Source organism: Dromaius novaehollandiae, chromosome 31 (assembly GCF_036370855.1).
Source record: "Dromaius novaehollandiae isolate bDroNov1 chromosome 31, bDroNov1.hap1, whole genome shotgun sequence".
NCBI classification, from domain to species: Eukaryota; Metazoa; Chordata; class Aves; order Casuariiformes; family Dromaiidae; genus Dromaius; species Dromaius novaehollandiae.
In genome coordinates, this window is record NC_088129.1 from 1,044,788 (window position 1) to 1,060,879 (window position 16,092).

The window sequence follows — 16,092 nt, forward strand, 5'->3', positions numbered from 1 at the left end:
ACACCGCGCTCCCCATTCCCACCTTCCCCTCTGGCAACAAGCAGCCTCCCTCACCCGCCACCACGCACGCACTCACCTAGCTGGCCTTGCAGTTGGCCTGCAAAGGAAAGCAAAGGCCCCATTACAAACTGCTGCTGGATGGATTGCAAAAGCACTGCGGGCAGGACCCTAGCAGACCACTGCTTCTGGGCAGAAGATGGCAGCCTGGGGCAAGTAGGCCCAGGCCGTGCTGATGTCCAGCCCTGCCCTGGGAAACCCCTGGGCACCTGGCGTCACACAGCTAAACCGAGGCCACCGCTGTGGACACCCACCTGTGCCAAAGAGAGCTCACCCCAGCTGACCTTTCCTCACAGGACAGGCAATTTTCACATAGCCCTCACTTCCCACAGTCTCTCTACTCCATGTGTCCGCCCTCCATCTTCTCTTCCTTCCTTCCAACCTTCACCAACTTTCCTCTCTTTCCTCTCCTGCGTTTCTTCCTTCCGCGCTTCCTCCCTCCTTCCCTCCCGCCCGTTAATCCTTTCCATTACCGGCTTCCTTCCATCCTGCCATTCCACACTTCCACAACCGTTCCCTTCCGGACCCTTCCACCTGAAGGGCTTCCCTCCCTCCTGCTTTCCTGCTGCCTGCTCACTGCAGCCCTCCAAAGCAGTGGTGGCCACGGAGGGCAGCAGGGCAAGGGACACCTTTGGAGGCAAGCAGCAGGCTTCCTGCCTGGCCGCCCAGGCAAAGGGCTGCCTCCAGGCACACACTGCGCTCCCCATTCCCACCTTCCCCTCTGGCAGCAAGCAGCCTCCCTCACCCGCCACCACGCACGCACTCACCTAGCTGGCCTTGCAGTTGGCCTGCAAAGGAAAGCAAAGGCCCCATTACAAACTGCTGCTGGATGGATTGCAAAAGCACTGCGGGCAGGACCCTAGCAGACCACTGCTTCTGGGCAGAAGACGGTAGCCTGGGGCAAGTAGGCCCAGGCCGTGCTGATGTCCAGCCCTGCCCTGGAAAACCCACTCGGCACCTGGCGTCACACAGCTAAACTGAGGCCACTGCTGTGGACACCCGCCTGAGCCAAAGAGACCTCACGCAAGCTGAATTTTGCTCACCCCAGAATTCATGCTCCCCCCACACCACCTTTCTCCCTTCTCTCACGCCCATCTTTACCCCTTCTGGCCTCTGCTCCACCCTTCCCCCAATCCATCCAAAGCCTTCTTGCAGGCCTTGCTTCCTTCATTTCACCCTTCCTTCCTGCCCTCCAGCCTTCCTTCTGAAATTCCTTCCTCATGCCCTTCTGCCCTCACACGCTTCCACCATTCCCTTTGCTTCCACTCAGCCAGATGGCTTCCTGCCCTCCTTCTTGCCTCCTTATTGCTTCCTTCTCTCCTCACCTTTGTTCCTTCCTTCCCTCGCACCTCCTTTCGCTTCTGCCATCCGGCCCTCTCTGCCTCCTGCCCACGTGCTCTTTTTCCGCACACAAGCCTGCCGGCAGGTTGCAACTGCAGACAAAGACCTCCACTGGGCAGCCTCTGCATGGGCAGCAGCTCCACTAATGCTCACAACTATGGGCTCCTTGCCTGCTGCAAGAAGCCCCGGGGCTTGGGACACCAGCAGCTGCCTCTCACCACGGCACCTCTCCAGAAGGGCCATGTCCCAGGCGGCACAGACCACTTACCCTTCTCCTCCTTCGCATGAGCTAGAAAAGCAAGGGAAGAGGCACTTAGCAAAGACAGGGCACTGCGCTCACACCCCACCACGGCTCCCCACCCAGGCACTTGGTGACTTCTCCTTTCCCCTCGTTGGAGCTCCCAGCCCGGGCCAGCTTCTGCGCCCCAGCCACTCCAGGACCAACCTCTCAACCCAGGGCGCAAGGAGAGCCTTTGACGTCATGACCTTCCCTTTCTACAGGCCCTTGATTATCACAACGTCATGTGTGCCTGCAAAATGGGGTGAGGCCAGGAGGCTTTCCTGAGCTGCGCAGGTACCCCAAGGAGGTCTCAGCACTTCACGGTTGCCCAAGAAGTAGCAGAAGGGAAAGGGCGCTTACTGTGCTCTTCCAGCAGGCGGTCTGTAAAAGGCAAAGGGAAGCAGAAAGGAGAGGTGTTGGTGCTGTGGAGAGAGAGCCTTCCAAAGAATGGCAGCTCTTCTGGCTTCCAGGCCCTGCTGCCTGCTCAGTCCAGCTTGCCAGGGCTGCCGTGGCAGCAGAGGGTGGCAGGGCAAGGGACACCTTTGGAGGCAAGCAGCAGGCTTCCTGCCTGGCATGCCTGGCCAAGGGCTGCCTCCATACACACACCGCGCTCCCCATTCCCACCTTCCCCTCTGGCAACAAGCAGCCTCCCTCACCCGCCACCACGCACTCACTCACCTAGCTGGCCTTGCAGTTGGCCTGCAAAGGAAAGCAAAGGCCCCATTACAAACTGCTGCTGGATGGATTGCAAAAGCACTGCGGGCATGACCCTAGCAGACCACTGCTTCTGGGCAGAAGATGGCAGCCTGGGGCAAGTAGGCCCAGGCCGTGCTGATGTCCAGCCCTGCCCTGGAAAACCCACTCGGCACCTGCCGTCACATAACTAAACCGAGGCCACCGCTGTGGACACCCACTTGCGCCAAAGAGAGCTCACCCCAGCTGACCTTTCCTCACAGGACAGGCAATTTTCACATAGCCCTCACTTCCCACAGTCTCTCTACTCCATGTGTCCGCCCTCCATCTTCTCTTCCTTCCTTCCAACCTTCACCAACTTTCCTCTCTTTCCTCTCCTGCGTTTCTTCCTTCCGTGCTTCCTCCCTCCTTCCCTCCCGCCCGTTAATCCTTTCCATTACCGGCTTCCTTCCATCCTGCCATTCCACACTTCCACAACCGTTCCCTTCCGGACCCTTCCACCTGAAGGGCTTCCCTCCCTCCTGCTTTCCTGCTGCCTGCTCACTGCAGCCCTCCAAAGCAGTGGTGGCCGTGGAGGGCAGCAGGGCAAGGGACACCTTTGGAGGCAAGCAGCAGGCTTCCTGCCTGGCCAGCCGGGCAAAGGGCTGCCTCCAGGCACACACCGCGCTCCCCATTCCCACCTTCCCCTCTGGCAGCAAGCAGCCTCCCTCACCCGCCACCACGCACTCACTCACCTAGCTGGCCTTGCAGTTGGCCTGCAAAGGAAAGCAAAGGCCCCATTACAAACTGCTGCTGGATGGATTGCAAAAGCACTGCGGGCAGGACCCTAGCAGACCACTGCTTCTGGGCAGAAGACGGTAGCCTGGGGCAAGTAGGCCCAGGCCGTGCTGATGTCCAGCCCTGCCCTGGAAAACCCACTCGGCACCTGGCGTCACACAGCTAAACTGAGGCCACTGCTGTGGACACCCGCCTGAGCCAAAGAGACCTAACGCAAGCTGAATTTTGCTCACCCCAGAATTCATGCTCCCCCCACACCACCTTTCTCCCTTCTCTCACGCCCATCTTTACCCCTTCTGGCCTCTGCTCCACCCTTCCCCCAATCCATCCAAAGCCTTCTTGCAGGCCTTGCTTCCTTCATTTCACCCTTCCTTCCTGCCCTCCAGCCTTCCTTCTGAAATTCCTTCCTCATGCCCTTCTGCCCTCACACGCTTCCACCATTCCCTTCGCTTCCACTCAGCCAGATGGCTTCCTGCCCTCCTTCTTGCCCTCCTTATTGCTTCCTTCTCTCCTCACCTTTGTTCCTTCCTTCCCTCGCACCTCCTTTTGCTTCTGCCATCCGGCCCTCTCTGCCTCCTGCCCACGTGCTCTTTTTCCGCACACAAGCCTGCCGGGCAGGTTGCAACTGCAGACAAAGACCTCCACTGGGCAGCCTCTGCATGGGCAGCAGCTCCACTAATGCTCACAACTGTGGGCTCCTTGCCTGCCGCAAGAAGCCCCGGGGCTTGGGACACCAGCAGCTGCCTCTCGCCACGGCACCTCTCCAGAAGGGCTATGTCCCAGGCGGCACAGACCACTTACCCTTCTCCTCCTTCGCATGAGCTAGAAAAGCAAGGGAAGAGGCACTTAGCAAAGACAGGGCACTGCGCTCACACCCCACCACGGCTCCCCACCCAGGCACTTGGTGACTTCTCCTTTCCCCTCGTTGGAGCTCCCAGCCCGGGCCAGCTTCTGCGCCCCAGCCACTCCAGGACCAACCTCTCAACCCAGGGCACAAGGAGAGCCTTTGACGTCATGACCTTCCCTTTCTACAGGCCCTTGATTATCACAACGTCATGTGTGCCTGCAAAATGGGGTGAGGCCAGGAGGCTTTCCTGAGCTGCGCAGGTACCCCAAGGAGGTCTCAGCACTTCACGGTTGCCCAAGAAGTAGCAGAAGGGAAAGGGCCCTTACTGTGCTCTTCCAGCAGGCGGTCTGTAAAAGGCAAAGGGAAGCAGAAAGGAGAGGTGTTGGTGCTGTGGAGAGAGAGCCTTCCGAAGAATGGCAGCTCTTCTGGCTTCCAGGCCCTGCTGCCTGCTCAGTCCAGCTTGCCAGGGCTGCCGTGGCAGCGGAGGGTGGCAGGGCAAGGGACACCTTTGGAGGCAAGCAGCAGGCTTCCTGCCTGGCATGCCTGGCCAAGGGCTGCCTCCAGGCACACACCGCGCTCCCCATTCCCACCTTCCCCTCTGGCAACAAGCAGCCTCCCTCACCCGCCACCACGCACGCACTCACCTAGCTGGCCTTGCAGTTGCTCTGCAAAGGAAAGCAAAGGCCCCATTACAAACTGCTGCTGGATGGATTGCAAAAGCACTGCGGGCAGGACCCTAGCAGACCACTGCTTCTTGGCGGAAGATGGCAGCCTGGGGCAAGTAGGCCCAGGCCGTGCTGATGTCCAGCCCTGCCCTGGGAAACCCCTGGGCACCTGGCGTCACACAGCTAAACCGAGGCCTCCGCTGTGGACACCCACCTGTGCCAAAGAGAGCTCACCCCAGCTGACCTTTCCTCACAGGACAGGCAATATTGACATGTCGTTCACTTCCCACAGTCTCTCTACTCCATGCGTCCGCCCTCCATCTTCTCTTCCTTCCTTCCAAACTTCACCAACTTTCTTCTATCTCCTCTCCTTTGTTTATTCCTTCCTCATGCACTCCCTCCTTCCCTGCTGCCAGCTGACTGCAGCCCTCCAAAGCAGTGGTGGCCGTAGAGGGCGGCAGGGCAAGGGACACCTTTGGAGCAAGCAGCAGGCTTCCTGCCTGGCCGGCCAGGCAAAGGGCTGCCTCCAGGCACACACTGCGCTCCCCATTCCCACCTTCCCCTCTGGCAACAAGCAGCCTCCCTCACCCGCCACCACGCACTCACTCACCTAGCTGGCCTTGCAGTTGGCCTGCAAAGGAAAGCAAAGGCCGCATTACAAACTGCTGCTGGATGGATTCCTTGAAGCCCTGGGGGAGCATGCTACTATGGTTTTGGTGCTTCTAAGAAAATAACAGATTCCTTTGAGTTTCCTAAGTGTTTTACAAGCCAGACCTGCCAGGTCATGCTGCATAATATGGGGTATGCTTCTGTCGTGAGGGGAAGGCAGAGAGGGACCCTCCCAGCAAGCTTGACGTGGTGGATGAGTTGCATAGAACACTAAAAGGAACACCTCGTTAAGGCTCTGATCCACCTGAGAAGTCAACAAGCCTCATCAACTAGTCCAGGACTGTGCTGACACCAAGCCTTGCTCTCAGAAATATCTTGGCAGCTTTTATGACCCAGCCAAATAGAGGCAACCGCTGTGGGTATCCACTGAGCCAAAGAGAGAACACACAAGATGACTTTGGCTTACAGGGCTCCTGATGCTTTTCTTTCTTCCCTCTCTCCCTTCCTTTTCCATAGCCTTTACACTTCCTTCCTTCTTTCCTTCCATCATTCTTTGTCTCTGCCTTTTTTGCCTGACTCTTTCAATCTTTTCCCCTCTCTCCTATTCTAACATCCGTGGCACTCCTGCCATCACTCTACGGTCTCTGTTTGTCGATTCTGTTCAGCTCCTCATATAATGGGACTGCATCTGGTGTCATTCTTCTCCCTCTGCCCATGGATTCTTATTCACCCTGTCTTCTAGAAATTGTGTTTGACCTATTTACCAGTTTCAGTAACTACCAATGTTCTTAAAATGCCACATTTGTATAAACAAATACTCTGTACTGCCACAGGGAAGGGGAAACAGCCCACTCCATCCAAGTGCAGGGTGGTAATCCCTTACAGACATTAGCCCACATCTTTAAATGTATTTTTCAAGGGCTTATTTGCAAAGCAAAGGGACACTTACCATACTCTGACAAGAGTGGCACTGCAAAATAAAAGATGTTTTTTAATATATGGATGTTGTCAGTTTGAATTGGAAAGAAGTAAACAGAGCTTCTCTCTGGGAAGAAGTCTGTGACAGGGCAAACCCTTTCCAACTCTCTCTAGGCACCCAAACCCCTTCCTCACCCACAACTGTCTGTGTTGCCATTTCTGCCTGATGCCTACTGATTACCCCTCTGTGCGCTGCCTGGCCTGCCAGCCTGCTGCCTCTTGGATCTCCTGCTCAGGTGGCCAAAGTCAATGGCAGAATGTGGAAAAACTCACAGGACATAAATATATATATAAGCTATCAACACATGTAGCTCGACTGCACTAATTCCGATGCAATAGCAGCCTCATCCCTGAAGAAGAACTGGCAGAGAGCCAAGTTGCTTCACACCAACCCTGGCCATGCAAAAACATCTAATGGCATGGTTAGAAGCAACAAGAAGAGTGGCCTCTTTCCCCTTTAAAGCTCAGAGATGTGTACAGTTAAACATTCCTAACTGCTTTTCCTTTTGCCCTGGAAAAGAAAATTGCATTTTACATGTAAGCTTTTCCTTTATTTCTTCTAAGAAATGTCTTACATTTAGCCATTGTTCAGAATATAATACCTTCTGTATTCTCAAGGGCATCTTGAAGAAGAAGAAAAAAAATACAAAAGAATAAGGAAAAAAACAGATTACAAAAAGGATCTTTGTGATTGCTATTTCGGACACAGAAGATAAATATTTCACACAGAACCCACTTGTATTTCCAGATCTCAGACATGGGGTCAAGCAGAGAGTAGCTTCTACTCAGAAAAGAGATTGGAGCTTCAAAACTTCAAAATTCATCTGATCTACCTCCAAGGACCGGACTCAGTGTGAAATCAAGACGCTTAAGGTGAAATGTCTACACAGTAGATATTTGGGGGCAGGGGGGAGATAAACCACCTTTTGCTAGATTGGAGTGATCCCATTTAATTTTTAGTTCTTCGCATATCAAAGAAGAAGAAAGACACATTAAAAACACACCACAAAAGGCATTGTCTGCTGGCACCGCAAAAATGTAGTAGTGGGTAAAAACACAGGGAAGCTTTCTCCTCGCAATTCCTCCTGAGGATTTCCTTGTCTGAGGCTATACTCGGAAAAGCAGAAGTGCTAGTGAACCAAGTATTGCATGGTTGTTGCCATAGCTTATGGACTAAAGACCACCAAAGCACTATGCAGGTGAAAGTGTGAAAATCCTTTAAATTGAGCAGAAAATTTTGCATCTCATTGCATAGGCCTGGGATTTGAACCTGTACTGACAGGGACATTTTGGCCAGGACTCTGCCTTGTCTGGTAGAAAACAGAAAGGCTAGGATTCTTGTAATTTAACTAACCACTGTAAACCTGATGTTTTCCAAACAATGGTGAGTGGAATACTGGTGGAAATGATTACACATGTGTGACAGAGCAATGGACATGACGGTGGAATGGAACATGCATTACACAGCAGAGGAGTGAGAGCCCATAGTCTTCTGACTCCTATGGTGGGATCCTCTTTTTACTATGGATCTCACTTTGCCTGCAGCTCTTGCTCCAGAAGAACACAAGTCTCCTGTCTGTCTTTTGTCACATTTGCCATGGATGACTTGGATGCCTGAGGGCATGGCACTCGGTGACTATGATTTATCACTAAATTCTTGGGTTTAATTTCACATTATGGAGGGAACAAAAGATACCAGAGGGTTCCTTCAAAATCTTACCTTCCTGTTTTCGTCTATTGCCAACGGAACAGAGGAGTAGGATAAAAACGAGGAGGAGGCATGCCAAAGTTGTTAGCACGATGAACGGTGCAGACCAGCCTGCATTTTCTAAAAGATTATATTGAGTATTTCATGTCAGTAGAATAAGTTGGATCATCTAGTATCTTGGTGTCTTGACATAAAACCTTTATTTTGGCTTTCCAAATTAATTCCTGAGATTGCCCAAAAGGACACTGAGTCTGAGGAGGCTAGAGGCATGTACAATATTTCCAATTCAGAGAATGGCACAGATCAAAGCAAGAACAACATTAGAAACTTTCTTTTCACCTCTAACATCTAAGTTGCAAGCATAGCAGTGGAAAGTGTATTTCATATGAAGTTTTCTGAAGGAGAATAAGGAGTTGGAAATTGAGGATATAGGGGATACATATCCAGCCTCTTCAAGAAGGCACCAGGAGTCCTTTGCCCTGCACAACTGGGTAGGGCCAGGAAACTTTCCTGAGCTGAGCAGGTACTGTGACAACACCCCAGCAAAGGTTAGAGCATGGGGTGGGAGATGGCTGGGAGAAAGAATGAGAATGCTGGCAAGGGTGCGAAGTTGTTTGTAAGGCTCTCATTTTGCTGCAGGGATGTCTCCTTTCTCCGTGTCACGACCATTCCTGCCAGGGGCTCTCCTCACAGAAGTTGTGGTAGTGAGAAAAAGCAGGCAGGGGAGCAGGAAGGCAAGGGAGGCAGGGCTGCTGGGGTGGATACAGAACAGCAAAGAGGGGTAGCTGACAGTTGAGTTCATCACAGATGGAGCCTTGGTCCCCCAACAGGTGAAACCATCCCAGACTGTGAGGCAGGGTTAATACAGGGATGTGGGGGGAGAAGTAACTGGGTGATCGCAGTCACCTCACCAGAGGCAGGAGACCTGGAGAATCATCACAGCTGCTCTTAAAACTGGGTGTGGTCTCTTACCTTGTTTATCCTTGTTCCTGATCTCTCCTTTCACACCTTTAATGGAAATACAGCTTGTTAGGCCATTTTCACTCTTTACTGCATGCATGTAGGCAAAACGAGCTTATGAGTACCAGAAAGCTGAGTTTCATACCTCCAGCTTCTGGCTACAGAGCCAGCATTGCTCCTGTCACAGTGACTCCTTTGGACTGAAACCTCATCTTTCCTGCGGACAGTCATATCCCAGTGCAAGGGGTTCATGTATATGAACGACCTTCCCACCCCTCCCCATGCCCATCCTCTGTATCCCACCACAGCACCAAGGGGAAATGTATGAGGCAGGAGCTAGGCAGGCCCGGGCTGGTTTGTGCAACCAGGGAAACAGCAAAGCCCCAGTCATCCTTCTCTTCTCTACAGCGTGGACAGTATTGTCCCTGCCTCCCACAGAGTGGGTGTCTGCTAAGAGGTGTTTCTCTCCTTCCTCAGGAGGACAGCCTCACAGAGAGGAAAAATAATTCAGACTGCACTTAGGTCTGTGCAAACATGGCCAGACTGCTTCCAGGTTACATTGCCCACCTGTTCCCACCAGGTTCTGTGGAGTCACATTAGGTTTGTTCCATAAGTGTCCAAGCACTGATCACATGGTTCTGTCAGACCATCAGCCACTTCTTCCTATTGCTAATCCTTACAAATGCTTGTCAAAGACCTCGGGCCCTTTGCTAACATCTGCTTGTGGAATCCTTGGCTCTGCCAAATGGGGAACACCTCTGACAGGTGTTGCACGCAAGAAACGTAGAAGACACAAGCCAGAGGAGAAAAAGCTGTGGCTTAAGGGAGTTTCAGTGCAAATCTACTACTATCAAGAGAACAACCCTTTGAGTTAGCTTAACTATGCTTAACTGAAAGCCTAGGCCTTCCTTGTATCTCATCTGTCACACGGACTTAATACGCAGTGGAGATGGCAGAATTTCTGACATGACCATCTCACCTGGTTTGGGAAAGGACTGCAAGAACTGCAGTTCCTACACCCAGAGGAACCCCAGGACTTCCTGAACGTCAAACACCAGCGGATTCAAAAATATGGAGGATAGGTCAAGGCGGTATTGCAAAACCCCTTTCTTTCATATGGAAAATGCAAGCGGCTTGAACGGGTATATGTGTGAACAGGGTTGCTTGTTGCTATGTCTTTGGTTGGTTTGTGGGTTCTTTTCCTCTTTGTTGAGAAAGCCTCTACATGTCACCAGCCTCTGCAGTTGGGTAGGAATATAGCTTTGCGTAGGGTACAGTGCAGATAACAACAGCAAATGCCTATAGAGATAAGCCCCTTCAGCATGACTATGAAGAATAGGAAGGGAGCATTTGAAGGAGGATTGCTTACCTGTTGAATCAAGACATATTAGAAGTAGAAAACAGAAGAGGAAACAGAGTGTTCCTTTGCTTCTTGCTTTCCGAGCCCAGAAATTCATCATTTCTGGTGTGCTGCAAGGGAAGAAACAGTGAAAAATAACATAACAAAACCCTCCGTTAGCCCAAGTACCACATCTTGCCTTTCTTTCCTTAAAATATTGTTTTTCACTTCATCCCTTGTCACGTTACAGGGAAGCCCAGCTCTTCAACTGTGCACCAAAGGAAGGTTCCCTTCTCTTATTCTGAGTGTATACCCTTGGGCCTTGGCATACAGATGAAGAAGAACGTTCCTACTAATAGCACTCTTCTTAGTTAGTATTCTTGAATGCTCAGAATAATATTATTCCCGTTATTCACCATTCCTATTGTTATTCTTAGTAGCACAGCGAATATAAATCTCAGCACTAATAAAGAGTGGTCCAATGACCAAGAGCTCGTCCTTTGCTACTGCCAAAGGATGAGATGTGAATAATGGTAAACAACTTCCTCCTTTCATGTTCACATGCACTTCCAATTTTTTGTTAGAATGGCCACGGTTAGGGCCTTATTTTGCTTTGAGGTTTCTGTCTGCTTGTACATTCCTTTGTTCCTAATAAAAGTATCAACCATTCAATGAAGACACAGGAAGATGAGGAAATCAGAGCATTGGAAGACAGCTGTTAACACATGCCCACCCTTCTGTCACTGATTCCTCCTCTTCAAGGACTTGCTTTGTCTCCAGCCTGGAAAGGCCATCACGCTACACTTCTTTGCTCTGGAATTAATCCGTCAAACTTTGGGATTATCTGGCAGATCATGGCACTGACCAGCCAATGCCGAGGTACAGAAACTGCTTGCCAGACCATGTGGTTGATCAACCACAGCAGGTCTCCAGTGGTCCTGAAGAGAAGACTCTCACAGTTGATACGTGCGACCATGGCCAGTTTTGAATAGTACACACCCCTTAAACAAACATCCGTGTGAGGAAATGTCCATGCATTAGCGATTTGCAGTCGGTGTCCTCCACTGCACCAGAGTAAGCCCACCTTTGACAAGACTGAGTGGAATAATTGGACCAGAGCAGACATTCTGGCTTTCCGTGGCTTTCTCACAAGCAACACAGCAGCAATTACAAGGGGTAATGGCTTGGTGCTGGCCCCTGCCCTTCCAAGTCTTCACAGGTGCAACCAGGAGAGGGACCTGGAGCGCAGGTGCAGAGCAGCACAGCAGACTGGGCAGGTAGGTCTCCTGACTCCATCCCTCTCCTTTACCCCATCACAGGTGTCCAGAGGACTTTGTGGGCAGCCATTTCAGGCAGCTGCATCCAGCCAACAGCTAACCCAACCAAGATCACTTCCATCTCAGTCACATCAGCTCCTAAACCACCTCGTGGCACAGCTGCATGATTACAGAAGGTTCCTAGTGCTAGCTGCATCGTGCTGGGGGTTGGACTGGTGCAGTGAAGGGGCAGGACATGTCCTGATGAAAGCTGGCAGGAAGGGACTGTCTGCTGTGGCCACATGCACCATCTAAGGGCTGTGAGGGAGATTTGCAGTGCTGAGCACAACACCCGCCTTTCCCACATACTGGAGGTGGAAGAAGCAGGTGCCCTGACTGAGCTTCCTGCCTTGCTGGTCACTGAGTGCTGGCACATTGCAGCTGGCAGAAAGGAAAGCTGAAAGAGAAGTGCCTGGCCAAAAGCCTCAGAATGGTTTCAGCCTTCTGTCTCGGGGTCCCGTTTAGCAGCTCTGTGGAAGGGGCCAGGATTTCTGCCTTCTGCTGAAACCAGAAACCAGGGGGGTTCAGAATTTCTACCGGTCTTTGCAGAGCAGCCTAATGGAACCAAGAACACCCTTGAGGAGAGTCTTCAAGCTTTTCCCAAAGGAGTATTTACCACTAACTTATCGTAGGAAAGTCTATCTCAGAGCCCAGTGGAAGGAACTGTGAATGCTTTCAGTGCTAACCATAGCAAACATGGCTGGCTGGCAGATTCTGGAGCTGTTTGATTTATTTCTCTTCTTTTCCTTTTCCTTATAAACTCTTTTCCCAAGCTGAAACCTTGTATTTTGTGTGGATTCTCTCAAGAGCAAGTGGATTACATGGGCCCACCATTTCTCTACTATTCTAGTAGATGGCTTAAAGTAAGCAAACTTTGTTTGGTTGCTTTCTCAACCTGCGCACTTCCATTACTAGTGCACAGCCACAGGGATCGCATGGTTCAGAAGCAACTTTGTGCAGGTATGCAAAACAAAACTGCAGGAAACCTTCACAGCATCACAGAGCTAAAAGGATTAAGCAACTGCAGAAGAGTAGTAAGGAGAAGCTCTCATACCTTGGTAGATACTGTCTCTCCACCTGCATCTTGCTGAGGGTGCTCCGTTTCACTTTGCTGCTACAGGAAAAGAGCAGAGGGCAAGTAGGGATCAGCTGCAGCCTTTGCTGTATTCGTTGATTCATAACCAGGAAGGAAGGGGAAGGAGTGTCATGGGCAGTGCTCCCCAAAGCTGCTGTTCCCTCCTCTCAGGGAGCCCAAGGAGTCATGGAGGGGTGCAAAGAGGAAGGAGGAAGGAGTAAGGAAGGAGGGAGATAGGTGTAAGAAAGATCTTTGCTCCCCTGGTCATAATGGTTAATTTTTCACCCCATCAGTTTCTTTGTTGTTGCTGCGGGCAGGGAGGGACAAAGATGAAAGGACAAGCAGGGGAGGGAGGACAGGCAGTGCAGGGAAGGACAATTTTGTTCCACACCAAAGCCATGTTATGCTGACTGGAATTGTTTGTTGGACAGCCATATAGGGTTATCTATTTCTAATGATAGAGACAATCTCTCCCCACAGACAGCTAATGTTCAGAAATCATGTGTTCTTTCTGGGAAGGAAATAGGAGTCGTATACCTCACAGGTCCTGCTTGCCAGGCTGGTATTACAGGGAGATAAGATTTCCCTTCTCCTCTCCATCACAGCTGCCATTAAGGCACAGTTCATTTAGAAAACAGATAAAGGTAGTTGTAGCCAGCTGAATAGTAGCTCAACATGCTACAGAGCCACAGTGCCCAACCTTTGGGGAAGCAGGAGGCACCCTCAGCTGGGACTCAACCAGCAGCAGGGGAGGGCAGGTTCAGATGTCAAGGGACCACTAGTAAAACAACCACTTAAAGAGAACTTGTGAAATCTGAGAAAGTTATACCAAACTTCCTGGTTCTCTGTGAGCTGATTTTTGCCATCTCTCAAGTATGCCTTGATTCACCATGTTCATTAAAGAAAGAACACTTCAGCAAGGTAAAGTCATAGGTGTATATGAAATACCTAACTCCTAATGAAGAGGTAGCTACAAGGCTTTAGCAGCGTTCCTTCTTTCAGATGGACAACTGTGAGAATGGTCAACTGCTTCTCCCTTATGCCATGGCACATCACTCACAGTCTAGAGTGAACTGTGGCTGGGGAGAAAGACTTGGTTCAAAATACTGCTACTCTTATGGTGTGGACTTGCCCCTGCCACTCCTCAAAGCACTAGTTTCTCCCTTTCAGATTCTGCATGTTACTGTAGTCAGACCTTTTTGCACAATAGAATATAGCTCTCTCCTTCATGGCAATATCTCTCAAATACTATTTAATAATCTTAAAAACCAAATGCCCTCAGTACTCCATCTCAGCAAATTTTATGCTTACCTAGCTGGAACCTAAAGTCACTTTATGGGACTGAGCCTTTAGGGCACCCCTGTCAGGGAGCAACAAGTGTAGGCTGTTCCTTAAGGGAAGGTGAAAGGAAAAGAAACCAGTAGCTGAAGGTGATGACCAAGCAGGCACGGGGATGTATGCTCACCAATAAAGATTGCAACCTCACTGTACCTGAATAAAGTGTGTATAGCATGTCTGGTGGTGGTAACCAGGGTCAGGCAACAGTGATCACCAAACAGAACTTCTGGGATAAAGCAGGTCCAATGTCAAGCTGCACGTCAGGGTCTGGGTGCAGATCAGTGAGGTACATGACCAGGCATGGGCATGGCTGCAGAGAAGTCCAGAAAGGGCCCAAGGGTGAGAGCTTAAGCTTGAACAGAGCTCCCAAGCAAAGTGGTCTCAGACAGCTCTCTCTCAAACAGCTTCAAACCAGCTCAGTCATTGGAGTCTAAAGTCCAGGGACTGTAAATGGAGGTTTCTGAATTGAATTGCACATTCTGTTCAGGCATCTCAGTCTGGACCTTAATGCTATGTACAGTGACTGTTTCCCAGCAGCTCTGTTCCTCTCTTTCTTTCATAAAATGTATCTTTTTTCCATCTTTGTTGGCATTCTGAAACATGGAGTTCTGCTGGAATGCCTGAAACATGGGGTTATTTTTCCAGATCCGCACTGGTGGGAAGACGTGTCAGACATTTTACCCAGTTTCACGTTTTCAGCTGTTGTTTCTAACTCACTTTTAAACTCCTGCAGTTTCTGGGATTTGGGTATAAACTCATCTCTATTTGGTCCGACATAGTTATTCAGAGCTCTCTCAGGGAGCTGTGACCCTCCTGTTTGATTTTGGGAAAGCCGAATTTCTGTATGCTCTACAAAGATGAAAAGTATTACATCAGAGAAATCATATTCCACTATCTATTACTCTTCTGCATGAGCAACCCTCAGTTTGATTTCCCTTGTTTTTTGGCTCTTGTATTCTGAATAAGAACATGGGTTGAAAGCAATTTAATGCCTGTATTTTAAAAGTGAACTCAGATTCATTCTCTTGTGTATTCCCATACAGGCAAGCATCCATGTCCTCTCACTCTCTATTTCAGGAGTGTCACTCAGATAACAACCTAGAGGAGAAATAATTATCAGTAACTGCAGGAAATCTTTCCTCAAATCTTGTGATATAACTAGGGATGGCAATGTGTGCATGGATTTGTCTGGTTCTCCTCGCTTCCTCTCCCCTGTGGTGGGCCAGGGGTTACAACAGTCAGAGACAGGTACTGAACCTTGCACATTTTTATCAGGTTTAGTTAGAAGAGGAGAAGACTGTAGGAAGATGAGATGATAATTTACATATATAATTTATGATGCTTGGAAGTGCACACTGGCAGTTAGAAGAATGCAGTGTGTGAGTTCAACTTCTCCCACATATTTTATTTTCCTCCAAGCATAGCCCCTGGGGTTTTTGTACCTGTCTCTCTGGGTGTTTTCTTCTCTCAAAACAAACTCTTTCCACACTCTTACTTATTGTCATTTGAAATAATGCTGAGCTCTGATCTTTTCTGATCAGTGACACCGCTGTGCACCATTTGCAGACAAGTGCTATCCATAGCCTCAGAAACCTGTTTTGCAAAACAGTTCCTTTCAGTTCAGATTTGCTTTCTGCCCAAACCATGTCACGGGTCAGGAATTCTAATTTTAAGGACCATCTTATCTGCAGAGATGCAGAAAAAGATGGAAGATCCCTTGCTGTCACTGGACAAGGAAGAGAGAAGGAGCCAGATAAGCGCAGGTGTGAAAGAGTAGGGGAAAGAGAGACAACAATTTTGAAAAAGAGAAATGAAAAAGATTCAGAGGATGTGCAAGGCTTTTAAAGGAATAGCTTTCCCTAGTCATAACATGAAGGAAAATGTATGGAGGAATATTTTGTGTGTTGCAAATTGAAATTCACATTTTCACTTTGTGCTCATGCAAAATACCTTGACAGCAATTAAAGTCTTACTAGAGAATGAGTAAAGTTGTCACATTCGTGATGTAGAAAAGGCTCCAACAGACTCTTCTAAATCTTGTTAGAGACTCTTCTAAATCTTATTAGAGGCTACAGACAGAGTTGAGAAGGATGCCTACTTGTGAAATTC

At 49.9% G+C, this 16,092-nt stretch overlaps 1 protein-coding gene across 1 annotated transcript in view; it reads right to left on the reverse strand.

The window, feature by feature from the left end:
- LOC135324092 (butyrophilin subfamily 1 member A1-like) overlaps nucleotides 1-12,851 on the reverse strand; it is a 48,628-nt gene extending 35,777 nt beyond the window's left edge. The window contains exons 1-7 of the mRNA XM_064499546.1: nucleotides 12,625-12,851; nucleotides 10,285-10,385; nucleotides 8,928-8,963; nucleotides 7,968-8,075; nucleotides 6,219-6,239; nucleotides 5,271-5,291; nucleotides 3,950-3,970 (exon numbers count right to left, since the gene is read on the reverse strand). Coding sequence (XP_064355616.1) covers nucleotides 3,950-3,970; nucleotides 5,271-5,291; nucleotides 6,219-6,239; nucleotides 7,968-8,075; nucleotides 8,928-8,963; nucleotides 10,285-10,385; nucleotides 12,625-12,749 — 433 coding nt within the window. The 5' untranslated portion in view covers nucleotides 12,750-12,851. The remainder of the gene's footprint in view (nucleotides 1-3,949; nucleotides 3,971-5,270; nucleotides 5,292-6,218; nucleotides 6,240-7,967; nucleotides 8,076-8,927; nucleotides 8,964-10,284; nucleotides 10,386-12,624) is intronic.
- Between the last annotated feature and the right edge of the window lie 3,241 nt (nucleotides 12,852-16,092).